We start from the raw sequence: 27048 nt of genomic DNA, 5'->3' as shown, positions 1-27048 counted from the left end.
CGCTGCGATGTCGAAAGTCGTCGCGGTGAAGAGGAAAAAGGAGGGACACAAACAAGAGTACAAGTCGCTCTCTGTTGGGACAACTTGAAAGACATTTTGCGTCTATTCGCCACGAAATTTACGGTATGTGCACGACGTATACCGGGATACACGTCGACGCGTTGGCAGATTTACGAGGGAGATACTGCGGGCGGGACTGTACGGTATCATGGCGGTTGTTTAACGTATCGCGTTACTGTAATTGACGTTGTCTTCAGCCCGCAGAATCCGCTCGGCCGACAGCGTGTCCCCCCTTGCGTGGCGATTAGAGACGATGATGATGATTATTATTATTATTACCATTGTTATGAAATACCGTCGCACGTAGAATGAGGAAATCGTTACGTCGTAATTACCATTGCCAACGCGCAATTATTACGTGCTGCTATACTGCGATTACTATTATTAATATTACTCTACTATTACTACTACTATCGTGTAGTTATTTTAAACAAGGTTTGAAAGCTTTCTTATTGCGATTTCTCTATTGTACCACTTATATATATACACTTGACGCACGATTTTTCGAGAATAAATATTTATGAAACGCTCCATTCTTAATGAACGACTTGTGTCTTTCCACGCTCTTCGCGAGCTCCACAGCCGTTCCGTTGCCGTCGTAGCCCGAGGCGCGTTTGATGCAGATTTCTGTTTTATGTGTGTGTGTGTGTGTGTAATGCATATTTCCTTTTTGATTTCGTGACGTCTGTTTGTGTCGTGACCTCGCATAGACATGGCGTTGTTTAACGAGTCGTCTCGAGACATCTCGCTGCGCCAAATCGTGGAAAAAGGATCGGGAGCGACCTCGCCCGTTAATCTCCCCGGCTGGCGAGGAGACGAGATCGACTATTAATGAAACGAATATATCAATAGAGGAATATAAGATACGTCGCCGAGCGCTGCTTTTCCTCTTGCTGCGTGCCCTCGGCACTCCTCCTGGAACTTGGCTGCATCGACTCCGGGCCAGAGGGCGGATACGATGACGTATCGACCGGCCGAGGTCAAGCGAGGTCACCAAAGTTCATAGCGCGCTTGATGTAAAAGTACCAGCGTCAGTCTGCACCGCCGATCGACGCCAAAAAACATTTGATTTGCTGGCACGCGACTCGCGTGCTTTTCCGTCGCGTTGGGCAACGCCGATGATTTTCACGTCGTGGATTTTTCTCGCAAAGTAGAAGCTGAAGTAATCGCGCGCGTGAAACAGCGATTTTGAGAGTGGCACGTATTTACGATTTATTAGGACCGACTGCGAGATGTATGGGCACACCCTGTCGTTTTTCTCTCTTCTCTTTTCGCAACGCAACAGTCGATGTTGAATTTGACTCGCAGATAAGCGGCGCGTATTCTAAGCCGCTGATTCTAATCCGATGTAGTCCAATTGGCGCGTGTTTACGGGATTTGCGGGGGTGGAACGATCAGGGTGTCTAACAACTTGCTTGCTTTTTCTGCTTAATCAGGATGATCGGGGCTATGCCAGCGGTGGCTGTTCGTCATGAACGCAGGAGGCAAGAGAAAAGGCTGAAGCGGCCGAGTCAGCTCTATCTGAGTGGGCAGTGGTTGCCACCCCTTCAGGGCTCGCCACCCACCCCCAGCCCGCACGGTCACAACAATGTGGAGCCCAGACCCGAGCTCTACTTATGCGGCAAGGTAACGCTTGTTATTGCCGATCGTAGAGTTAACGTTCAAGGAGATACACCTGACACCGTTACAAAGAGTATGGCGAGTTTCTAGCTTGCATCGGCGAAACCCCGTCGTTCCTTCGCTCGCTAGTTGTACAAGTTTCAAAATTCAGTCAGCACACTTAAAGCCGAGCAGCTCGCTGGAGACGCTCGAAATTGTAAACTTTATGCCAATTGAAAACGTTTGCAATTTCAAGGCTTTCCGCAACCGAGATTCGAAGAAGCAAATACATTGGCTCCTCTTCTTTCTTCCGAGATGCATTACTTCAAATTTGTTTCAAAATTTCCTTCTGCCTACGCATTTGCACACCTTTTACCTCCTTTTCCGAGTAACTCGTTTGTATCAGTTGAGAGAATTTTTGCACGGGAAATTTTCACACAAACGACGAGAGAGAGAGAGAGAGAGAGAGAGAGAGAGAGAGAGAGAGAGAGAGAGAGAGAGGAAAAAACAAACAAACGTTTCTACGGTCGAACGAGCGTAGTCTCTGATGAAGATCGTTGCCACCAGATATCCGGGCTGCACGCCGTGGTGGTGTGCCTGTTGTTGGGCGCGGTGGTGCTTGTAGTCGGTCTCGTCCAACTTGCACCGGGAGCAACGACCACCAACCACAGGTTGGCGTTACTCGTGGCGGGCACTGCCCTACTTATAATGGGTGAGCATTCTTGGAGCGAGAGAGGGAGGAGAGCCTGTTCCTCTGATAAACCGTACAGGCTGAAAAATCGAGCAGCCCTGATCGCGGTTGCGATCGATCCGATCGGGCCGACCGAATCGATCGCCGCCGATGCCCGTGACGTATAGACATCGACCGACGCGTTGCTTCGCTTTCAGGTTTCGTCCTGGCCGGCGTGAGATGTTACGTGATACACTGCTTACCGTTCCCGGTGGAGTCGCCGGTCGCGACCCCCGTTCCGCCGCCTACGAGCGAGCCGCAGGCGCAAGTGCACAAGGCTACCCTGGACCTGTTGGTGGGCCATCAAAATCAGCCTGAGACCGACGCACTGATGCAACATCATCATCATAACAACCACAGGAAGAAACGCAGTTCTCAAGGCTCGCACTCCGAAGAGGCCTAAGATACGTTGCGGGAGGCGGAGGGGGAGGAAGAGAGAGAGAGAGAGAGAGAGAGAGAGAGAGAGAGAGAGAGAGAGAGAGAGAGAGAGAGGAGGAGGAGGAGGAGGATCGAGTCCAAGACGGGACGTGAAGGGGGGGAAGGGTGATTTCGATTCCGCGGATGAGTCCAGACGGGACGAGGGACGGGAAGATAGGTGGAGAGAGGGAGGGGGGAAAGAATAGTTGAAAGCTACAGTGGAATTTCTCGGGGGACATCGCCATTCTTTCTTAACATCTTCGATGTACGCAGAGTCTCCTGGAGAGTCGCGTTTTCTTCCTCCGTGCGTACTCGCGGACAGCAACGACACAGTCTCTCGTTTGAGACATCGATATTAATTAATCAGGAAAACGACACACATATATATACACACACACACACACACTCACTTTAGGGTTACGTTATAAATAATAATGACAAACGAGATAAATGATTAGCGATATACCGGACAAACGAGCAGGCGTATCTCAATCTTCGGTCCCTCGTCGAGGGGATGGAAACGCGACGTCCGGGACAAGCTCTGTATATTCTGTATATATGCCAGTGTGTTTAGACATGAGAGTACACGGTGATTTTCTATCGTCTAAGGAGATACCGCGGGACACGTTTTTCCTCTCGTAAAAAAGACAGATTTGATTTCTCGAGGAGTATACAGGATACCTCGTAAAGGGAAAATTTCGGAGATTCTTTTATATAACAAACGTGCAAGTCGCAGGCGCCAGCCGGGTTTTAGCTCGTGTGACATGAGCGGAAATCTGGCTACCTGGCGCATTGGTATCTATATATACATGTATGATACAGACTATTTATGTTACGAATGTACACGCCGAGAAAAGTGCACTTTTCTACCTGGTATACCGAGGATTCGATACATTTAAACGACGTTCTGTTGCGGCGACGTTTCTAGAACGTCGTTGCAAATCTCTCCGTAGAGAAATCCGCGCGATTTCCATTGATTTATGCGTACACTACGAGCATATTTATTTCACTCGCAGGTAAAGAGGATCACATTGCATTCGAATACATCTTCGGTATATAGGCGGAACATTGTCGCGCCAAGTAATCCAACGCGATCGATCTCACCACGCGCGTCGCTTTATCCTCTGTAATCTCAACAGAATAAGATCTCGTAGATGACACGTTTACGTAGAATTCGACTTGGCAGGATGGAGAGGGGAGAAGAAAAGATAGAGGGCGGAGGAGAGTCGAGAAGAAGGAAGAAACTCGCGATTTTAGAGGACAGACGAGATGAACTTTGATGTCGAGACGTGTATTTCTAATTTAACGATAAGATTTTTCCAGCACTTCGCACCGGTAGTCAGAAAAGCTCGATGTTAATTCTTCCAGAAAGATTCTAGTAAAATCGGGAAAATAAAAATTCGTTAGCGATTATCGTTACTACTAACAATCTCGCAACGCGTCACGAAATAATGCGATGTCACATGCGTCTTTTGCATATAAGAAAATAAAAAAAGATATTATACATTATCTTTTTACACTCGATATTTATACTTGATAAGCGGTTACAAAAGTTTGTGCCTGCGCGCAGAGAAAGCTTCGTTCTCGATGTCGTTTTACAAATTGTTTGTGTTCACTCGAAGGTACACTTTATATACGACTTTTATCGGGGCGCCAAGCTCGATGGGTGCAAGGAGACCTGACGTTTAAGGGAGAAGGAGAGGAAAGGCGAGAGAAAAATAGAAAAAAAGGAGAGGAAGGAAACGATAAAATTGGCATCGCGTGATGGCACGCAATGCCAATCCCTCTTTTCGCAAGCGAGCAAAAGGAAGAAAAGAAATGTAATCGCACGATTATATTTATATTATTCGACGCGTTTTCATGCGTGGCAAAGCGCATGCGTTTATAATAAGAGTTTCACCCGTGTTAATGTCCGGGTTTTCTACGACGGCAACAGTTCTCGGCGCGCGGATACACGTTCGTCTATTGGGGTCCACTTAAAAGTTACTGCGGAGAATTATGAACTTATATTACAAACCAGTTATAAAATATTTTACGAGACGATCACGATTGCACACGCGCATACATATGTACAACATACATACATACACACACACACACACACACATACACACATATATAAGACACGGAAAACGAGATCTACAAAGTTTAGCATGGTAATATTGCGAGATTCTGCTCGAGCATACAACTTGTGTTTTCTCGTTCACTCAGCGCGGTAAGGTACACCGAACGAAGACGCGGAAGGAACGCGTGCACGTTATAATAATTATAAGTACGATATATATACTCACTCGTAAATGTAGCATTAGAGAACGAATCGGTTGCGTAAGAACCGTCTCTCTAACGGTCCGTTGCACCAGCGCGCGTCTCGATTTTAGCTTACCGTCTCTACTAGACAACTTGGGTGTTGGATGTCTCTCTTGGAATCCAGACACCATCTTGGAGCACACAAACGTAGCCGGAGGTAGAAAATTGGCACTGGCAATCCCTCGGCGTTGGTGCAAGCGGACGTCGCTGAACGAACGATGACGTATTTGTCTAACGATGAAATCTGACGAAAACATGTAAACGAAAACGAAACGAGAGAGAGAGAGAGAGAGAGAGAGAGAGAGAGAGAGAGAGAGAGAGAGAGAGAGAGAGAGAGAGAGAGAGAGAGAGAGAGAGAGAGAGAAGAGAGAGAGAGAGAGAGAGAGAGAGAGAGAGAGAGAGAGAGAGAGAGAGAGAGAGAGAGAGAGAGAGAGAGAGAGAGAGAGAGAGAGAGAGAGAGAGAGAGAGAGAGAGAGAGAGAGAGAGAGAGGGAAACGCGAAGAGATGGTTAAAATCCTAAGTATATATGCGTTCAAGCAGCTCACGTGTAGGTGTAAAGCAACACGACATTTAACTTTCGTGACTCCCCCGGAAGCCAAGGTTTATTTGCCCGGCGGCGGTGCCGCGAAATTAAACGGGCGTTTCGCCCGTATATCCTTTGCGCAACAAACGCGGCTGTTATCACTTTGTCGATCAGCACTGCCTAATTTTCACGTAAGGCACATGACACATACACACGCACACGCAACACACGTACACACACACACACACACACACACACACACACACACACACACACACACACACACACACGTACGTACATACACATACACGTACACAGCATACGTTACACGACGATTATCCCTCGCTCTTCCGTAACGAATTTACATGTAATATCGTGCATTACATTTCGAGCAAATCAAACAAAAGTATATACTCGGAGCGTTAGTGCACTCCGGACTGACGCCTTCCAGCAAAGTAAGATCTCGTTCAACGGAGCACGAAGGTTAATTTCTCGGGCGGTTGTCGACGTGCAAATTCATCACAACGTCGAGATCAGTGGTCTTTGTTTCTCTAATTTGCAATGCTCGTACCGTTAGGATAGAGAAAGAGGCAGAGAGGGAGGGAGAAGAATAGAAAAGAAAAGAGAGAGAGAGAGAGAGAGAGAGAGAGAGAGAGACCGAGGAAATGAAGCAGGATATAAAGATATATAATAATTATTGTTAACAAGAAGTAAAAATTACGACACTACGCATCACGCATCGCGAATTACGCATCTTGCATATATTTCTCTCATCGCGCATTACGCATTATATATTGTATTACTTTCTCTCCGACATGAGCTTTGGCACCTTCTATATAAGTATAAAACAAAAAAGATATATATATGTATACATATACATATATATATATATGTATGTGTATATGTATATGTATATATTATACATGTTCCCTATTAGACGAAAGTATCTAAGAGCGTTAGGTGTGTACATAGCGCTTCATGCAAACTGGCGATAACCGTATTCCGAGCAACTATCGATAGTGACTTAGTGCGCGATCATAGATCCGTATGTATCATTTAGAAGAGTTCTCTTCTTCTGGCATATAGTATATATAGTAAGCCCTCGTTGTTGATTATTCCGGAGCCGTTTGCAAAGAGAGATTTTTACGTTTCGTTGAGATTCACGAGAGAAATACTCGGACCCGTAATAGGTGCCAATCGTAGCGAACGTTTAACGGTACTATCGTTGCTTGTTACGCGTGTCCGACACGTGAGTGTTGTTACTTTTACGCGCTTACAACAGGATACGTGCAGCGCACACGCAGGTGCACGCGGTATTCCCGCGGTAGGTTCACAAACGCAGGAGCGACAAATTCATCCGGAGAGAGTGAGAGAGAGAGAGAGAGAGAGAGAGAGAGAGAGAGAGAGAGAGAGAGAGAGAGAGAGAGAGAGGAGGGGGAGAGAAAAGTTCGTCGTTTCTCTTTCTTTTCTATTGCGAGCGAACAAACAACGAGATCTTTATTGTATTTAGGATTCGCTTATGCATGTGTGACCGCGATAGGCAAACAAGACTATCTGGTGTAACAATGTCCAGTATGCTAAAGACTCTTACATATCTCTGATTTCTCCATAACATTGCGTCGCAATGAAGCGGGATCTTCCGTTTTGCGAAAAGTCTTGTCCTCGGAATCATCTAAGTTTCTGCTCACGGACGGAGAACAGTGTTCGTAAGGCCGCGTATAATAAACACGATACGTACGCGTGACGAACGAAAGCCTCGTACGGTGCTGCGTGCGTCTTTTTTTACGTATGTACGTGTATGGACGTGACTCGTTAGAATTATTATTATTATCTTTTATACGCGTAATCTGCGCGTGCCATTCGACCGAATGTCTCACCGCTCTGGGGATGAGAACGACGCGGATCAGCGAGCGCCGTGTGTGTGTGTGTGTGTGTATGTGTGTGTGTGTGTGTGTGTGCGCTTCTTGCGTGTCCTCGGTTTCAAAAACACAAAAACCTTTATCTCTAATCTCCGCATTGAATATGCTTTCGCGCATTATCGACGACCAATTAAAAACAAACGGATGGACGGGGGGGTGTGAGTCGCGGCGGCAGGAGCAAGTGCTTTTTTCTGAAGACGATCTTTCAAATTTTGTATAAACTTATTATACAATGATATATGTATACACTCTATCTTCCTCATATGATAATTATATATGTATATATATATATATATATATATATACACATATATATGTACGGTTACACGCGGAACTATAATCTGCAACTGATAGAACGAGTTCCGTTTGCGCGGACCGCTCGACAATTATTATGAAAGTTTCACATCACGATACTTTGTCCGAAATCTATCTTGTAATGCGAGCTGGCCCCTCGCGCGTAATGTACAGAGCCGATTCCACGTGCGAAAAGAGAGAGGGAGAGAAAGAGAGGGAGAGAGAGAGAGAGAGAGAGAGAGAGAGAGAGAGAGAGAGAGAGAGAGAGAGAAAGAGAGAGAGAGCTCGGCAGCGGTGCGGCGCAAGTCGCAACAATCGATCTCGAGCATCGCGATTCATCGTCGCTGTCATTACGCGCGAGAAAACACGGGCGATATATGTATGTGATTCTACATTAAACAAAACTGTAAGCAAAAGTAAACTCTATCGCTATTTTAAACTTTCAGAGTTTAATAAAACGTTTTCACTAACAATAAAGTGTTTTGTATGTGCAAGTCGGCGACCCACCCCGTCCTCGGCATTGCTCCCGGCAATTCGCAAGTCCCAGCGCCATCGAAAAGGAATCACGTGCGAATTACCAGCCGATCCTGCTGACTTCTTGAAAGTCATCTTGCGATCAGGAATACGAGCGAACCGACGAGTCGCGGCCATCGCGTTCGGATATATCGGACTGAATTCTTCTTCGATCCCACATCGCGACATCGCGAATTTCGACATGCGTCTTCCTCTTTCCATCGACGAGATTCGTACGAGTACGGATCCTGTCGAACGGTTGCGATCGGTTGTTTTGGAAACGGCGCAGCACGTATCGTCTCAAAATGGTAAATGCATGCGCGCGCACTGCGAGAGCTCGACGCACCAGGTGGTCGTCGCTGTGACGATACTTTTAGCACAGGCCTGGTGGGTGGTTGGGCTGTGGGGTAGTTTATCGACCAGGATACGAATCTCTCAAAAGGTTCAGTAGTCGCGGGACCACCACCCCGTCAAAAGCGGTTTCACTGAGCGTGCTTTACAGGCTTTACGGTGCTCTCATTTTCTCCCACCCCTTCTCTTCGCTCTTGCTTCGCTTCTCTCTAGTTTCCTCGTCAGCTCTCGCGCTCGCGTTCGCGCTTTTCCTTCGCCGCTTTCTACCCTCGATCATTTTCCAAGTGTAGCGGCTGTAGTGAAGCGCGTCGAGGCGCCAAGAGCCTCCATATTCTCTCACGTTCCGGAGGGATTTCCAGCTAATAAGGTAAGTCGAGCACAATTCGACGAGAGAGAACAGGGCGAAACAAAGAGAGACAGAGAGAGAGAGAGAGAGAGAGCTCTCATTTTTTCCACGCAGTTACGAATAATTGATCTCGCTTCCTTCGAGTTGAAGAAAGCATTGCCTCGGTATATCTGTCATGTAGCTTCAGCTATAACACCTCGAGCTCGAGTCGGGCTGCGAGCACGTCGCGGTGAAAATTCTCCCTATAATTGCGCGTCCATCCGCAAATTCTCATTTTTCGGTGCGAATTCGAAGCAGCGCGAGAGGAAAGATTCGCGCGAAGCGTCGCGAGTACGGTCGCTCGCTTACTTCTTCGTCGCTATTCGCGGATGAACAAATATGGGGCAACGGAACGGGTCCTTCATTAACGGTAATTTCCCTTTTTACGTCTTCACGCTCAACATTACGCTCGATGTTTAATCGATTCGGCCGTCCGTTCCCGCCGCATCATCGGTGGGAGAACCTGAGTTTACCGATTAACGAGATTCAGACACACTTGCCTTAATTTGCTCAGGGACACATTCGATATAGAACGTCGGACTCGGGGCTCGAAGGCTTACCGGTAAAGCGTGAAATTCCCCTTGAATGTTAAATGTGCAATGGTGACCCATTTATCGATTTTCCGAGATTTTAGTGCGACACACATCTGCTATATCGCTTGCGTTCCGAATCGGCTGCTTGAGAAAGCTCGATCAATCGCGAGCGTGAAACATCGAGCGAGGAAGAAGAACTTGAAAAAGGAAAGAACCGTCAATCTCGCGATCTCAACGACGAAGCGCGCGCGGGCTAAATTTCTTATCACGTTTCCGTCGGCGATCGCCGACGAATATAAATATCTGTTTCTGTTTCTCGCTGAGAGACGGCTGTGCATGTATTTCCTTCTCTCTCGCGGCCGAGTCTAAGGCTAATGAAATCGCGCTAGGAATGGACACACGGCCATATGGCGTGCACTAACCTCGATTATCGGAAACTGTTATAGCTATTTTTCTGGAGCGCGGCCAAACGGAATATCAACGGTAAACCAGCGCGCGACCCAAGGCGGCGCGCGGCGGTGCGGCGAGTCAATGCACGAAATGTGTAGGTCGTTGCCATAAATTCATGCGTCCCTTGTTTTCGGCGACCGGGCCCCAGCAATGCGGCCAACGATTCCCGGTCTCAACGACCTTGCTCTCGCCCTGCCTTGCGAGCTACGCCTTGCAAAAGGGGCAAAACGAAGACAGAGAGAGAGAGAGAGAGAGAGAGAGAGAGAGAGAGAGAGAGAGAGAGGAAAGAGAGTCCTGCCGCGAAAATCGCGATTCCTCCGAGTCCGCAATCCGTCGGCCGCTCGGCCGTCACCCGACGTAGAACAGTCCGCGAGTTGGCACCTTCCACGAAAGGGTGAACCACCTCGCTGCAGCGTCGCCTTTATCCTCGAACGTCAAATTGCATGCGCGTCGCACGCAAACACGCGCTCGCCCCGCACGAATGTAACGCGCGGACGACCGCCGGAGGGACGACTCGAGAGGGAAGCTCGCAGGACGCGATTTCGATTTTGTCCTGCGAAATCAGCCGCGCTGCGGAATCGCGGAAGGATCCCGGGAGAAAGGGCTCGGAACGGGAATAACTGCCGGGATAACGACAGGGTTGACATCTTCGCTCTCGTCTCTCCTTCTTCCGCTCCTCCTTCTCGTATACCCTGCGTATCCGCTCAGGATTTTGGCAGGAATCCAGGCTACGAGATAGTAGTATGATACTAGTTGCACATTCATGTACTCTCTCTCCCTCTCTCTCTCTCCCCCCCCTCTCTCTCTCTCTCTATCTTTCTCTCTCTGTGTGTGTGTGTGTGTGTGTGTGTCTCTCTCCGATGCACGTGGAGCCGCAACCATGACATCGAGGAATCAGGCCACTGTTCCACTTTACGCCTTTCTAAAGCGATAAAGGTTATCCGTTTATTATGCACATATTTCACCGGTGCGATTCGGCATTGCAAATCGAAATCTCCGCGCTCGTCGCGGCACCGGTAGCCGCGTTCGCGGCTATTAACTCCGCACCAAGATATCTCACCGGCTGCGCGGGGAGGGGCTCGGGGCCGGAGAAGTCGACGCAAGGGTGCAAGGAGGAGAAAGAGAAGGAGGAGGTGAAGGAGGATATATTAATCATATTAAAATCGCGTCTCACGTGCTGCTGGCCGCGTTGAATTATACGAGCGCCGGAGGGTGGCGTGTTTTTCTGCTTCGCTCTTATTCTTCTCCTCCCGCCTTCCCCCCGACCCCCCCCCCCGCATAGCCCCGGCGCTGCAAACGCAAAACGCGCGGTCACGCGAGATCACATTTATCGTTAACGCGTATCGACGCGGCGGGGAGTGCAACGAATTTCGGATTATGCAAGGGGGTGGCGAACGGGGAAAGGGGTTGACGGCGGTCTACCGTCCGTTTGTACACTCATGCGACCGACGACAACGGTCGGTTTTTTAGTCGGTGTGTGTGTATGTGTGTGTGTGTACATGTGTATACCTGCACCCTGCGCTAGCACTTCGGTTGTTCGATAATCGAGGTACAAAGGCCATCGCCCCCGAGAACATATCTAGGCCACCGACACCGCCGCCGTTTGCCGAGTAATCGCCTTCGCCGTTGCACATCCGGCATCGCACTGCAACACACACACACACGACGCGGCCAGGTCCGTGCGCTAATTCGATGGCCGGCCCGCGAAGGACACGAGGGGTATCTCCTACTCGTCGAATCTCTCGCGGCACGCGTGAAATTCAACGGCCGAAATCCGCTCGGACGAGCCAGGGCGGGCGCGATAGACATCGGTCGGAGAATTGCGACGCGAATTAATATTGTCGCCGCGACGCAGAAGCGCGCCGCTCATAATTGCGGAATTGTGTCGCGTGCGTTAATTTCTCACGACAGCTCCGATGCTATCTCCCTAATTGTCCCCCGCGACCCCTCGCATTCGATTGCATCATCCTTTACGAAAGGGAGGCGCAAAATTGAAGGAGCGCCGAAGCTAAGCGGGAGCGAAGACTAAAGCTCGTCTGTTCGGTCTCCTTCAGGGCAGGATGATTACGGCGTTGCCGGTGCCCACGGTGAAGGTCTTCCACAAAACGTACTACCAGGAGAAGAACTCGAGAGCGGGTAACAGCCAGCCTGGCAGCCCACTGGCGGAGAGCGAAGCGGTGCTGGCCATGATCGACAAAGAACCACCAGAGTACTACTTTTGCGGCAAGGTAAAGCCCGTCGAGGCTAGCGAGCTTCGCTCGCGCTTAAACACCGGCCGCGGAATCTCAAGCGGCGAAAACCCACTTGAACCGCAGGTCAACTCGCTGTATGTCGTCGTCGGCTCGCTGCTGCTGGGTGCGGTGGTGCTGGTGGTCGGCCTGGTGCAGCTCGCGCCGGGTGCCGAGGCCGCTCAAAATTCCGCGGCCTTGATCGCCACTGGCAGCGGCCTCCTGGTGATCGGTGTGTTCCTCGCGCCTATGAGGGCCGTCTGCATCAGAAGACAGAGCGCCTCGCAGAAGGATGGCACTCATCAGCGCAGCGTCACCAGCATAGACATGCTTTTGGCACAGCACAGGTAAAGCGACCGATCAATCGAGCCGGGGTCGATCTAGAGTTCGCGAGAAAGGGAGGGCGGCGAAGAGGGAGAGGGAGGGTTGTTGTATCGGCGTCCGGTCTCCGGAGAAAAAGGGCCAATGTCTCTCCTCGCTGTTCAGCTTGTAGAGAAGTGTTAGAGTTCGTAAATATTTCAAGATCTCTACCGGTTTCTCCCCGCTGTGCTTAGCTCGGCCGTGGATCTCGTGTTGTGTAATCGCTGTAGTCTCGCGGCTACGCGGAGAGAGAATTCTCGCTGAATAATACATGGTATCGGCGGTGAGAATCACCGTGCTTGCGCCCCGCAAGCGCGATTGAACGATACATCTGCCGCTAAGGTCAGGATTTGTATGTTCCAACGATTAGCCCGTACAGACAGTCCCTTCTCGCAGTCCGCTGTAAAATCTGTCGCATTCCCTCGCGAATTTTCCCAAACATTGCGGAGAGATCCCGGAATCGCGCGAAGCGCGGTTCATCGAGTTCGGCGGGAATTCTTCCTGTGTAGTTTGCGGGAGAAATCTCGATCTCGCAAGTTCCCAAATTCCTCAGGGCGGAAGCGGGACTGGTCCCAACTTGCGGATCGTTCGATCGCATCCACCGTAACTCCTTATTCCGTGTCGCACAGGGACTTTACGGTCCTGACGCCGGACGAGCTCGAGGACCTGGTGGGCCGACCGACGTCCAACTTGGAAAACAAGCAGCCTCACAAGCAGGGTCACAATACCTAGGTATCGTCTGCCTCGAAGAAGGTGCTGCCTTCGTCGCCGCCATGCTCGAGTACGCCATCACCATTGCCCAACACATCGCCAGGACCAAGTTCCTCCATTCTGTACACGCATCGCTACGATTCGCGCGAGCATAGTTTGGTTTAATCGATGTGCACTCGTCATTTTCGCGAATGGCAATGGCATTCGACGCACTTTGTAAAACGACGCACCGCAACCGGAGACGCGACGGAGACGAGAGCCGGGCGTGATTGTTAGTCGGAAGAGAGGAAGAAAGAGAGAGAGAGAGAGAGAGAGAGAGAGAGAGAGAGAGAGAGAGAGAGAGAGGGAGAGAGAGAGAGGGAGAGAGAGAGGGAGAGAGAGAGGGAGAGAGAGAGGGAGGCAGAGAGAGAGAGGGAGGGAGAGAAAGAGAGAGGGCGCATGTCGTCATCATCCAGCGCACCTTGCTTCATCCCGATCAAAGGTAGGCACAATTCGTCGACGCAAGAAAGTAGCCGATTAATGCCGACGTAGATCTTCATCATGCCCCAATTCTCACACGCCGCTTCTGCGCGACTCGGCTGCATTCTCGACTCAAACGCTCCATGATTTCTTCTCCTCGTGCATTATGAAACATTATGAACAAAAGGGGACCTAAACGACCTTCGATTTAGCGGCATTCGCGCCGACCGCGTTTTAACCTCGATTGCCGGCTTCGCGGCGCGAGGCGGGACACTTTTTCAATTCGGAACTTTCGCAACCGCGGGGAGACGCGCGATACGATCTTGCAAAGTCTTTCAGACGGTTTCGATTTCGCAGCGACGGCGGTGGCGGCAGCGGCGAAACGCAGCCGGGAAAATGGAAAAACGGTGTTTGTTTGCTTCGCGGAAAAACGCGCGCGATGAAGCCGGCAACGACGAAGCAGTTTCGCAACGAGTCGTGTTCTCGTAGAGCGAGTGACGAGTAACATAACGCGAATAAATCTATTTGTGTTCCGAGACAGAGAGAGAGAGAGAGAGAGAGAGAGAGAGAGAGAGAGAGAGAGGGGGGAAAAGGAGACAGAGAAAAAGAGAGAGAAGGAGAAGTTGTGATATTTACGCATTCTCGAGGGAACATCTCAACGAATAATGTGACAGGAGACGCAAGTTTAAAAACGTACAGGTTCTTCTCTTTCTCTTCTTCTTTTTCTCTTCAAACTCTTAGGTGATCCCAATCTGACCCGAATTTACAGCTGCGGAAGCCCATTGACAATCAACGCGACACGTGTTTAAAAAGAGCAGATCCGCAAAGTGCAATATTCTTTGTGCACGCCACGTGTCCTTGTCTCTTGCCGGTTATGAGACCCAGAAAGGATTCTTGATCCTTCTGGTAAGATTTGTTTTCGAAATTAATCTAAAACCACGGAGGCACGTGTCGAATGATGATGCACTCGTCGTTGTCTAGCCATGCCAATTGGACTCTCTCAATCGGCCCGGTGTCTTTATTGTTTTTTCTTTCTCCTTCTCTCTCTCTCTCTCTCCCTCTCTCTCTCTCTCTCTTTCTCTCTTGTCGAAATGAGAATCACAAGCGTGTGCGAAACGGTTCTATAAATACGTATGTGTAAATTAGGGATCAGAGGCGTCTTTGAGAAACGTGTTTTGTGGTGTCCGACTCATGTACGCACGCACAACACACACACTCACACACACAAACCGCACATTTTGTACACAAACGATCGTTTATGCGCGTTGCATTTCAGTTTGAACGTGTTTCAAGAATAGGAGATGAGAGAGATCCTCTCTCTCTCGTCTGTCTCTCATTTTCCGCGCGATGCGCTTTCCGCTGCAGTCTCGCAAGCAAAAGGTAGGTCTCGTTGAGATTTTCCTCTCGCCGCGACATCCACGGGAACATCGTTGTCTGTCATGAGGATCTAATGACGTAGCTTTCTCAAAGACTAAATTGTGTTCAAATTGCGGACGAGCGCGAGTCCGAGTCCGCGCGGGAGCTTTATCGAGCGAATTGAACTCTCGATTTCGAGTTACTTAGGCGGAGACGTAATTCGCGCGCGTTCAGAAAGTTGCGACGCGCTCCCGCGGAGAATCTCCCTGGAAATTTGTGAAATTCCCCCGTGCAAGGCGAGGGTGCCAACGGTGATAACAAGCAGTTACGAGCGAACGAAGGGGAGAGGAGAAAAAAGGCGGAAGCTCCGTGTCGTGAATCTCGCGCTACGTCGCTTCGTTCCAAGGTTCAACTCTGTTGAATTCTAAAGCGGGCGTAATCGGTGGCAAGGAGATCACAACGCTCTTCAGCTCGAGACGCACCTCGAATCCAACATGGAAATGGAACGGCGTTCTCGAACCTAGGGACGTTATCAAAGTATAAATATAGATCCTAAGCTTCGAAATCAAAAGTAAGAGGAAATTCAGGATCACCGCGAGTATTTCATCAGTTAGGAAAATTACACAGGGAACAAAGTCATCACGATCGGGCGCGAACGAACCCTCGTCGGTCCCCGCTTCGGACTCTTCTAGTAGGAAAATTGGTTCACTGGAAAGTTCCACGGAAACGACAGATTCTCTCCAGTCGGGTACGGCCGCATTTTCCGCGAAGCTCATCGCGAAAAAGGGACAAACAGAGTCGCAACCTTTTGTGCCACTATTCGTACAATGCCTGAGAATCCTGGGGAGGGCAAGGGGCGGAAATCATATACGACGTACATGCACGTACGCCTAAAGAGAGAGAGAGAGAGAGAGAGAGAGAGAGAGAGGGGGAGAGAGAGAGAGAGAGAGAGAGAGAGAGAGAGAGAGAGAGAGAGAGAGAGAGAGAGAGAGAGAGAGAGAGAGAAAGGGAGATCGGACGAGTAACAAACCTCACGCGCGATGGAAACACACCGCAAGAGATCAATACAACACGCTTATATAGAACGGCGTGGCGAAAAGTGGGAAATCAGCAGCGCGGGAGTGTGTGTTACCTGACGACGAGCCGCTTGTGCAAATCCTTCCTTGCAGCGCCAAGGAGATTCGAGCGTTCCAGCACGATTAGCTCCTTCTGCGCCTCCCCTGGCCCCTTCGATTCCCACTTACCCGCCTTCTCACCCTCTCGCGAAACTCCAAGTTCGAGTCTAATTTTATACCCGCTGCAAATGTGAAGGCCTCCGTGGAGAGATTTTCGCGATCGGGGGCGGCAAGAACGCGGAACAAGTCGCTGATCCACCACCTTTTGCGAGAGACCGGCTTGAGCGTATTGAGGGGTGACTACCACACCGATCGTTCGACCCGCGGGCACGAATCGGCGACTTTCCGTCTGTGAACCTGAATTTCGGCCCTGCGTGTGAACGATAAAGTCATTAATTCGGCGGCTACTTGCACGGGAGAAGATTCGCCCGCGAAGAAAAATTCGCCTCTTCTCTCTCAATGATGAAAGTAGCCTCTCCATTATTTTCGGCGATATAACACGCCACTTTTCAAGCGACTGCCAGACTCGGAAACTGAAGATAACGAATTAATTGGCGCGACTGATAAGTCGCTATCGGATCGATGATCGATTAAGTTGATGTGAAAGTTTTAATGGACGACGGTCCGGCCAAGTCGGTGCACTTATCGTTGATGCACGTGTCAACGAGACGAAAGATAATTCAGCCGAAAATCGCTGCTCTTGGCACGCTGATTGAACGATCGGCGTGAACGAGGCCTACGTCGTAGTCGATGCGTTCTCGTAAGGAAGATCGGCGACGGAGAGACATTTCCTTTCTCCTCTTTCTTTTCGAACCGTCGCCCAGTTCCCCGACGTGAAGAGCTTGCGAAGAGCGAGGAAGGTCCTGCTGGTTCGGGGCGAAAGGCCACCGCGAGGTTCTCGAGGCATCAGGGTTCGCGCGAGGAGGTAATCAACCGCCTAACGTATAGACGCAACAACAATCAAAACGTTAGAAGACTAATTCGTAAGTAATTCGCGCCGCTTCGTCATTTCGCTAGGCTCACGCGCGCGAGGGGTTCTGTCGTATATTCGGGTTCACCCTCATAGTCGAGGTCACAAACTGTCCGAGGGGCATGCCGCGATGTTGGCGACTAAAGAGAAGAGAGAGAGACAATATCACCGGAGAGATCTAAATTCATCCGCACACACACACACACACACACACACACACACACACACACACATACGCGTACATACATAGAAAATCTGCGAGCGGTGCGCGAAATTACTTTTTCTCCAAGCGAGAACGCCCGGAAGAGGCTCCTCGCGTACGACGGATATCACGTAGCGACCTTGATTTCTAGCGAGCAAGCAGCTTCGAAGAAAACATATCTATCGAGTCGGTTATGCGTAGAGATCTATTTTTATTGTTATTAGTGAGGTACGGTCGTGTGGAAGCGGGAGTTTAGCGTTTAAGAGGAGGTAAGATGCGCAGGAACTGGAGTCGTCCACTTTTCCCATTGTCGAGGAGAGAAGCTCACATCTCGTCGTGACGAGGCTCCTCCCCCGCAGGAGGTCCTCCGCGAGTGTTGTGCGAGTAATTTTGGGCGTGACAGAGTCGATTTCGGGAAAGATTCCACTCGCGGCAGGCGGACGCTACGCAAAGCTGCGTAGCTGTGCGTGCTGAGAACGTGAGCCGATATTTTCGCATGTTGCATTCTCCGGCCCGGTTCCGGAATTCGCCGCTTCCGCTCGCGTCACTCGCGAGGAATTCCGCTCCTCGCGCAGGAACGCGAGCGGACCGCCGCGACGGTTTGTGATCATTCATCGCAGCTACTAGGACTTAATAACGCGACGCATCCCTGTATGTGGCAAGTGCGACGGCGACGCCGCGTTCACGGCGATTCTCCGTCGCACCAGGTGGCTGGACGTAATTTTAAGAGATTCAACGCACAGATTTAGCCATAAGCATTTTTATAATGGTGTTCTATGTATATTAATATTACTATTACCATTACTCTATACTACTACTACCGCATTACTATTATCACTACAACTATTACTACTACTATTACTACTATTATTACCATCACCAATTACTATCCATCAGATAGCCCGTTTACTTGTGATCTGGCCGCGACGACGCCGGCAGAAGTGTTCTTCGTACATGTTGGAATCATCATCTACTAGGACTGGATAGCGTTATTATGCCTAGCCTTGTACATACGAAAGTTTGTAAAAGCGCGAAAAATACGTACGTCGGAGGGAGCGAGACGGAGAGAGAAGGAAGGAAGAAGCACACCAGCGCTCACCTCTGACGGAACTTGCCGATCTCTTCAATTAATTGGAATGATTGATTAAAAAAATTGATCGACGGGCGTTGTTAATTTTTTTAATTGATTAATTGCGCGGAGCAGATAGAGAGAGAGAGAGATAGAGAGAGAGAGAGAGAGAGAGAGAGAGAGAGAGAGAGAGAGAGAGAGAGAGAGAGAGAAAGAGAGACCGTAACTCGCCGAGCGTAATCCCAAGATGCATATCGTGCGAAGATTTTCGTAGGAACACACACTCGTCAGCTGTGATTGCAGCATTTTTGTAGATTTAATACGTTTTATAAAGAACCGTCGCGTTAACTATCGTTTACACGAACATCACAAGATACAGGCACACGCGCACACATCCATCAGCCTCACACACACACACACACACACACGTGCTCGACACATCTGAAATCGTTCTAAACTTAGACTATCGCTATGAATTATTATTACGATTGTCCGGTTAAATCGACGACGAGCTATTCGAATCGATATCGAGCATCAATTGGTAATGACAATTGGTAGACGCTCTCAGGAATTCGACGTAGGCGTAAGCATGACCGATTGAAGAGGGGAGTTGCGCACGAGAAGAAAAAAGAAAAAGACATTCCGTGATCGCTTGAACGAATTTTCTAGTCGTCCTCTCATTCCCTTCGATTTATTCCAAAGAGAAAGAAAGAAGAAGAAGAAGAAGAAGAGGAAGGAGAAGAGGATAAGCTCCTCTCTCCTGGAATTGTCATCGTCGGTAAAACGAGCCGAAATGCTGCAAACACAACTTCATTTGCGTCACAACGGAAATCTCTATAGTCGCGTAATGCGTAACGACATTACTTGATATTACAATGTATTAGGTACCTATAATCGAGAAAGTTCTACCGATAAGCTTACAATTAACAGTCGTAGCGTACATACGTGTAGAATAAGGGATGTTACATTGCGAAGAGTTCGCGATGACGCGGCCATCATTGTTGAGGCTGGTCATCTTCAAATGAACGAACAAAACGTACGTCGGGCCATTTTGTTCCGTTTTTTATCACACACATCCACCCATACATGCCTAACGAAATCTCCGCGTAACCATTTTAACGGTAACGATTATATTGAACACACACACACAGACACAGATACACACACACACATACACACACACATATACACACACTCATGGAGAGACGGGACGTATGGACGTATGTCGAAATATATTCGAGATACAGGTTGCCGGGTGAAAAGAGCTCGGATCCTTCTACCACTGCCAAAGGTTAATTATAACGCGAAGCACGTGACGGACATTGAAGCGAGCCGCGGGGAAGTTTCGGAAGCTAAACGGAAGCTGCACGTTAGACCTCAACAATATGTTCCGCCATTGTGAACAAGCCGGAGATATTGAGTAAAAGCTATTATATATTACAGTATATTTTATCGGGAACATTCTGACTTGCTTAAAGGTTGCGTTGATCCGTATATTTTGTAAGCAAAGATTATCGATAGCTGTTAACAATAAACACACTAATACGATACTTTATCCCGACGTGCGAAGATCTTTCTCCTCCTCAACGAATATTATTTTGAGCGATGAGGCTACTTGGGTACTTATCACATTCTTGAAATGCAGCGAGTGATGAGCGAAAACTTTTTTTCATTACTTAAAAGTCTTTTAAGTAAAGTTTAAAGAATCCACAAATCTAAGCCAGGCGCTTTTTGTGAACTTTTAGAATTGCATCTGGTAGTGTATCTTGAGCCAAAAAAAATGACACCTTGCACAACTTTCTACGATGACCGGAAATGCTTAAAACTTGGTGCAATGTGTTTGAAAAAAGCAAACAATTTTTTCGGGCACTTCTGGTGGTTGTAGGAAGTTGGGTAAGATGTAATTTTCTTTGTCTCAACGAACACTACCAAATGCCATTCTAAAAGTTCACAAAAAACGTCTGGTTTGATTTTTAACAAATTTTATGGAGGCCAGTAAATTATGGTTTGAGTCTCGGCTAAATTTATATGGAATATCTCTTTGCTTGTTATGTTCTCTTAATATAAAAATGCAAAATCGACAAAATTTCAACTTGGTACTTGCGGTTCGAATCTCGGCTAAATTTTATGGGGGCCGATAAAGTTACGGTCTGAGTCTCGGCTAAATTCATACCAGAGAGTAACCTGAGAGCGGCCAATACGACTATTTTCTGCGACACCGACTTTCCGCACTGGGAAAGGACGCCATCTGCATCCATTTTGAGAGGGGAACTACGATAGTACATCCACTTTCAGGTCTCGGTGGTAAAATCTGCATATGGTGGAAGTCCATGCTACATCCACTTTCAGGCGGTTTATATCCGTGCTGCAATGACAGTTGCCATCTCTATGCCAGACTATGCCTGGCGGTTTAAAAAGAGCGGGGGAGAGGGAGGGAGGAGCAGAAAAAATAAAAGTACGTATTAAATGTTAAATTTTCGAATATACATTGCCGTATCAAAGTCTCTTCTATAATAAACAATTTGACATGTATGGAGATGCATGATGTATCGTTGTCCGCGTCCCGTTCATTTCGTCTTGTTTTTTAATTCAGCATCCCGTCCGCTCCGCACATTCGCTCGTGGCACTGACAGTGGCCGTCGGTGAGCATTCGATCCGCTCGGAGGAGCATGTGTTATTCACGTAATTAACGTGACGAGACTCCGATTATAAATATCCCGCGAGTCGACGAAATATTTGAACTTTTAAAAAAAGCATCAAAGAAAATCACGTTAATGTTGTCATGGGTAAAATCTCACCCCGGTATATATTTTCTTATTTTCGAAATAAAAAAAGCCAAACGAATGCAATTAAATGTTATTTATCATCATTGAATATTAAATGAAAAGTAGAAGAGTTATTGTCCGCAGCGGATAATCTCCCTGTATAAAATGTCGAACAGAAACATATTAAAAAGTATTGACATTTTGAATACGTCTGAATTCTGCTTTCTGATCCGAAGAAAGGGAAAATAAAAAGTATTAGTTCCCATTAAATTTCACCGCGTTAAATGCGAGATGGCAGTAGTGAATGCTTCGCATTAACAAGGATTCAATTCGTTTCAAATATGCCTTGTATTCAATCGCAATCGATAATTTTTAAATGCGAACTTTAGTATTGAAAAATATTCACTTCTTATCCTAATCGTTTTCGGATTTAGAGGCATACAAGATTTTCACGTTCTATTCCCCGTCGCATTAAAAAGTATTCACCCGCGATCCAATCTGAGAGCAGAATTCACGACAAAATCTCGTGAATGCGAAACAATACTTTTAAATACGACATTTTATACACTGACTAATATTTAATAAGAGCGCGACTAAATTCGCATAGGATGAAATTCCATTCTTTAACGCTACCATGACCTTTAATTATTCTCTGAAAACGGCGTCACACAACTTACACTCTGTACAATTAGTTGCTAACACATTTTCTAATCGTATACATTTCTCTTTAATTAACATAAAGCTAACAAATGTCCGATGCTTCGACAGAGTAATTTTCTTTATTTTCAGTAATTAATAAATAGAGTGCATCAATGTCGCGTACAGTTGAAAGGTCTCCTCGCATTCCCCTCGTCGTTCCGAAACCTTCGAGAAAACAAGAGACGCTCAAAGGCAAGTCTCTCTTGCTTCAACCGCCGCCGAGGCCCGCAATGCTTACATCGCGCCGATTGTGTTGATCGGCTCGCAAGCGACGACACTTTTTGCCCTTCGTATTATAATACTCGCGCACCTCATGTATTCGACCTCATTCCATCAGCAGCAGCCATGCGCGACGCTCTCGTCACTTCCGTCTCGTGTAATTAAAAGAAATATATCTCGTCGGTCCTCGAGATACTCAATCGGCATCGCGTCGGCATCTCATTCATTAACTGCACGGTCGAATCGCGAATATCAGCATTAGAAGCGTGAGCGAGTGAAATCCGGAGGACTTCAGCAGTCGAGAAGCAGAACGCCGGCAGCGATACGTCACGTTTCCAGATATGTGGAATCATTTATTACGCGGGAGGTCTCCGATAACGAGAGCGTACGTTTGACGAATTTTCCGGGAATAAGAAGTCGGAATTTCGCGCTCGGCATTCACAATCCGTCATCATCCGACTAGTAATCATCACTTTATGAATTTGCAATTACTCTCGTCAATCTCTGTCTGTCTATCTATTTATTGCGTTGTTGTATACAAAAGATATTGATCCAGACAGAGACGGATAACGGTCCATGGACGTGGATCTCGAATTCATGTTCTCAATCAAACATTCTGAATCATTCCCAATTCCTGTGTGAGAATATTGGTCTTGTGTAGAATATTCAACGTCATATCGCTTCTTAGACTGCGACCTTTTTTGTTTTCGGTCAGCACTTCTTTCAAGTTTGTTTACTCTTGTTACGGGATCTGAATTTAAATGTCCATCCGTAAAAGAATATTTTCGAGAGCACACAACTGTTGTCCGCTTCTTATTGTCATTTTCTTTCGTCAGCTCTTTCAAGAGCTCCTATCTAGACATTGAATGTCAATAAAGAAAAAAAATCGTAGCGAATATTCTCCACTCATCCCGACCAACCATTTTTTCTCTACCGCAGTTTACCAACCAAGAACGCTAAATTTTTGTTCCAGACGTTGCGGGAAGCAAGTCCGGCGGATGCCGCACCGGAGGATTCGGTTCGGGCAGAGCAGGGTCGGCCGGAAGGTAAAGTTTACAAGTTTCCTACACATCTGTGTTCAACTCTTTACGATCTTTGTCTTTGTAACTTGTTCCTCATCAGCTCTCTTGAAAGCTTCAAGTCCCATTTAAATTTTCAATGTTGGAACAAAAATATAAAGATAAAAATTCCGTATCAAAATATATCCGTATTTTCGATTGGTCCCGATCAAAGATATTCTCTCTCTACCGCAGGTTATCAACCGGGAAAATTATTTTTCTGTCTCAGTTGTTGCGGAAAGCAACAGCAATCCGGTGGACGCGGATGCCGCACCGGAGGATCCGGTTCGGGCGAAGCAGAGTCGGCTTGAAGGTAAGTTTACAAGTTTACTATAGTCCTCTGTTTGACCCTTGGCGATCTAGAGCTGGGATATAATTTCCGGCTCGACTTGAATTACGATCGCAGAGGGTAAACTACTCTTTTACTCGCCCGCACTCGTTGGTCAAATCTGATGAGCAAATGTGAATTTTTTGTTACAGAGTTGAAGCGGAACGTGGCCGGCTCTGATTGCAAGTCGTTTCGGTGAGTCAAAATGAAAAGAGAAACAAAATTCTGCATGACGGATGTGGGACTAAAAAATATCGTTCGAGTCAATGCGAATTGCAAATAGATACTTGCACATGTGTATTTGTGACGTTGAATAAAATACATTGTTCGAAACAATCAGGGGATTACTTGATCGATAGCCTGCATTACATACAAGATTTAAAATACTGAATGATTCTCTTTTGATGTTCAGTCATCTGAATAAGAGAATATTCATATGTACAAACGCGACATCGACATCAGCTGCTTTATTTTTATTTTTCAAGCGGGCCGCAGAATTACTTAACGATTTAATTATTTGACAATATTCAATTGTCCGTATAAAATATATTCATACCTAAATGCCGATATCGTTAGCTACTTTCTTTTATTTGCAAAACAGGCTGTAGAATTATTTGGCAATATTGTCCATTTATCACAATCCCTATTGTCTCGAGTAGCGTATAATGCGCGTAGAAATTGCGCCAGCGCACGCCGAGCTTGAGGTATCCTCGCTCGCGTGCCTTTAAATATCGCGACCGCGGTCAATATATGCGTTTTTACTCGCGTTGCTAACAAAGAAAACTTAAATTCTCATTTCGCCAAAGTATCGCGAACGTAAGCTTCGTCGTGACAGAGCTATAATGCGTGAAAACTTTGCCCCGCTCCTCTCTCTTTGCGCTCCCTAAGGGGGACCGGTTTCTAATTGTCTAATCTTTCCTCGCGTGCATTCGCGTCGCGAATATTTCACTCGTAGATATCGATAATCCCACATTTTCGCGACATTTCAGACGCAATCGCGAAAAGCACCGTAAAAATCCGTTGGACGAGTCAATAAATTTTCACACGGTTCTTACTACTCGCCGATCGAGTTTATAGAGTCCGTTTCGCAGCGCGCAAAAAGTTTCCACCGATGGCGAGTAAAACGTTCGTTAATTGATGTAAATATCGCCCTTCTAATACCGCGTATTCGTCGGAAGGTGTGAATGCAAAGGTGTAAGTGATTCACCGTGGGACGAGCTGCAAGATGCATGTTGCGCGACATGGAGAGCGGCAGCGGACATGGGCGGACATTGGTGGATCTGGTTGGATGCAACAGGACATCATCAATATCATTCATATGGTGAGTGTCTGACTCAAAGCTCGCAGAAAGAACTTTTTTATTACTACTTTATTATTACTTTTATATTACATTGTGCATGCCCGCAAATTTGCATCTGATGTAACGAAAAATATATTCCATGAATTATTGTCCTTAATTATTACCATAATTGTTGCCACATATTGTTGCCATATATTTTGCCATATTGTTGCCATTATTGTGCCATATATTATTACCATATATATTCTCTCAATATAGCATGTATTCTCTGCCATATATTCATGGCTACTTGAAATCGCGCGACCAATCAAGAAAAACTGAATTATCGGTAAATCGCAAAGGGCGGCAGACGTCACAAAATGGATGTTAGCCGGTCTCAGGGTTGACCGATAACAATACTGTTGCTGCAATTTTAACTTTAAACAACAGCGGCCTCAGATCGCAAGAACTTTTTATCGCGGACTAACCTTTCGAACGGAATTTCCCGAGAAGCGCTCTGAGATAAATGGAAGTTATAAGCGAACCTCATCGAATAGCATATTTAAACCTTCGATATCTCCTAAAGCTCTAAAGATAAGGAAACGCTCTTTTGCAATATAGCTCTAAATCAACCTTACTTTTGACCATAAAGCTCGACTTTCAATTCACAGTCTAGAAACCGAGATAATTAACATCACAAGTTAAACATATATAACCATACTATATCTCCTAAATGGTTCAAGATACAGGAAAGCGCGCTCTTCCACAAGGTAATCCTATTACCAACCCGTAGTCTTACCATAAAGTTTCCACTCTCAATTTCCCAGTAGAGACGAGATATCAAAGGTACAATGTTGGAAAATTTATCCTTCGATACCTCCTAAAACAATAGAGATACAAGTCGGTTTTTGCAACCAAAATGTAGTCCTCCTAAAAACCCTACATTTCACCATTAATTACGACCTGTTAACTCCAGTAAAGCGGAATGATCAACGGAAAAAAGTTGGAAAACTTTAACTTCAATATCTCCTAAATGACTAGAAAGTACAGCCTGTTTCTTGCACAAAATGATAGTGTCTAAAAAAACCATACATTTCACCAATAATTAAAACTCTCAACCCCCAGTGATGCGGATATATCAACGGAAAAAAGTTGGAAAAATTTTAATTCTCCGATATCTCCCTAAACGGCTAAGATACAGGCCTATTCTTGCCACCAAAATATAGTTCCTCTCAAAACCCACATTTTCCCGTAAATGACGACCCCTAACTCCAAGTAGAAGCAGAGATATTAACGGTGAAAGGTGGAAAATTTTAACCTTCGATATCTCCTAAACGGCTAGAGACACAGGTCGTTTCGGCACCAAATTAAAGTCCTCTCAAAACTCTACATTTCTGCGACTACATGGACGACTCTCTACTCCCAGTTAGAAAGCGAAGATATCGACGGAGAAGGCTGGATATCGACGGAGAAAGGCTAGAAAACTTTAACCTTCGATATCTCCTTAAACGCGTTAGAGATACAGGCCTGTTCTGCCACCAATTTAAAGTCCTCTCAAAACCCTAAATTTTGCCGTAAATGGCGAATCTCTACTCCCAGTAGAAGCGAGATATCAACGGAGAAATCTTGCGAAAACTTTAACCTTCGATATCTCCTAAACGGTTAGAGATACAGGCCTGGTTCTGGCACCAAATTAAAGTCCTCTCAAAACCCTACATTTTGCCGTAAGTGACGACTCTCTACTCCCAGTAGAAGCGGAGAATCGACGGAAGGAAGGCTGATATCGAATCGGAGAAAGCTGGAAACTTTAACCTTTCGAATCTCCTAAACCGGTTAGAAACAGGCCTGTTCTGCACCAAATTTAATTCCCTCAAAACCCTAACATTTGCCGATAAGTGACGGACTCTCTACTCCAATAGAACGCGAGATATCAACGGAGAAAAGCTTGAAAAATTAACCTTCGACATCTCCTAAAAACGTGTTAGAGATACAGGCCTGGTCCTGGCCACCCAAATAAAGTCTCTCAAAAACCCTACATTTTGCCTAAGTGACGACTCTCTACTCCCAGTAAGAAGCGGAGATATCAACGGAGGAAAGCTTGGAAAAACTTTAAACCTTCGATATCTCCTAAAACGTTAGATCTCTCCTG

The 27048-nt window shown here is 47.0% G+C and overlaps 2 protein-coding genes across 2 annotated transcripts; both read left to right on the top strand.

The window, feature by feature from the left end:
* Positions 1-1509: 1509 nt before the first annotated feature.
* Positions 1510-5434, top strand: LOC109504036 (uncharacterized). The gene is made up of 3 exons (XM_025299946.1): positions 1510-1570; positions 1612-1686; positions 2548-5434. The coding sequence occupies exons 1-3, from the start codon at positions 1510-1512 to the stop codon at positions 2790-2792; spliced, it is 381 nt and encodes a 126-aa protein (XP_025155731.1). The 3' UTR covers positions 2793-5434.
* Positions 5435-8798: 3364 nt separating this feature from the next.
* LOC105185505 (uncharacterized) lies at positions 8799-13708 on the top strand. Its single transcript, XM_011145070.2, has 4 exons — positions 8799-9080; positions 12136-12309; positions 12397-12656; positions 13299-13708. Exons 2-4 carry the CDS (start codon positions 12142-12144, stop codon positions 13399-13401), a joined length of 531 nt encoding a protein of 176 aa, XP_011143372.1. The 5' UTR covers positions 8799-9080; positions 12136-12141; the 3' UTR covers positions 13402-13708.
* Positions 13709-27048: the final 13340 nt, after the last annotated feature.

The sequence above is a fragment of the Harpegnathos saltator genome, unplaced genomic scaffold (genome assembly GCF_003227715.2).
Source record: "Harpegnathos saltator strain DR-91 unplaced genomic scaffold, Hsal_v8.6 scaffold3, whole genome shotgun sequence".
Classification (NCBI taxonomy): Eukaryota; Metazoa; Arthropoda; class Insecta; order Hymenoptera; family Formicidae; genus Harpegnathos; species Harpegnathos saltator.
Note: the sequence above shows the minus strand (reverse complement) of the source record. Positions and strands in the feature narration are given on the sequence as shown.

What these genes read in the sequence shown, in the direction of transcription:
- LOC109504036 (XM_025299946.1), top strand. Translation starts at nt 1,510, where the DNA reads ATGCCAGCGGTGGCTGTTCGTCATGAACGCAGGAGGCAAGAGAAAAGG. An exon ending in GAAAAGGCTGAAGCGGCCGA is followed by an intron (nt 1,571 to 1,611) that starts GTCAGCTCTATC and finishes CCACCCCTTCAG; the next exon opens with GGCTCGCCACCCACCCCCAG. An exon ending in AGCTCTACTTATGCGGCAAG is followed by an intron (nt 1,687 to 2,547) that starts GTAACGCTTGTT and finishes CTTCGCTTTCAG; the next exon opens with GTTTCGTCCTGGCCGGCGTG.
- LOC105185505 (XM_011145070.2), top strand. Translation starts at nt 12,142, where the DNA reads ATGATTACGGCGTTGCCGGTGCCCACGGTGAAGGTCTTCCACAAAACG. An exon ending in AGTACTACTTTTGCGGCAAG is followed by an intron (nt 12,310 to 12,396) that starts GTAAAGCCCGTC and finishes CTTGAACCGCAG; the next exon opens with GTCAACTCGCTGTATGTCGT. An exon ending in ATGCTTTTGGCACAGCACAG is followed by an intron (nt 12,657 to 13,298) that starts GTAAAGCGACCG and finishes CGTGTCGCACAG; the next exon opens with GGACTTTACGGTCCTGACGC.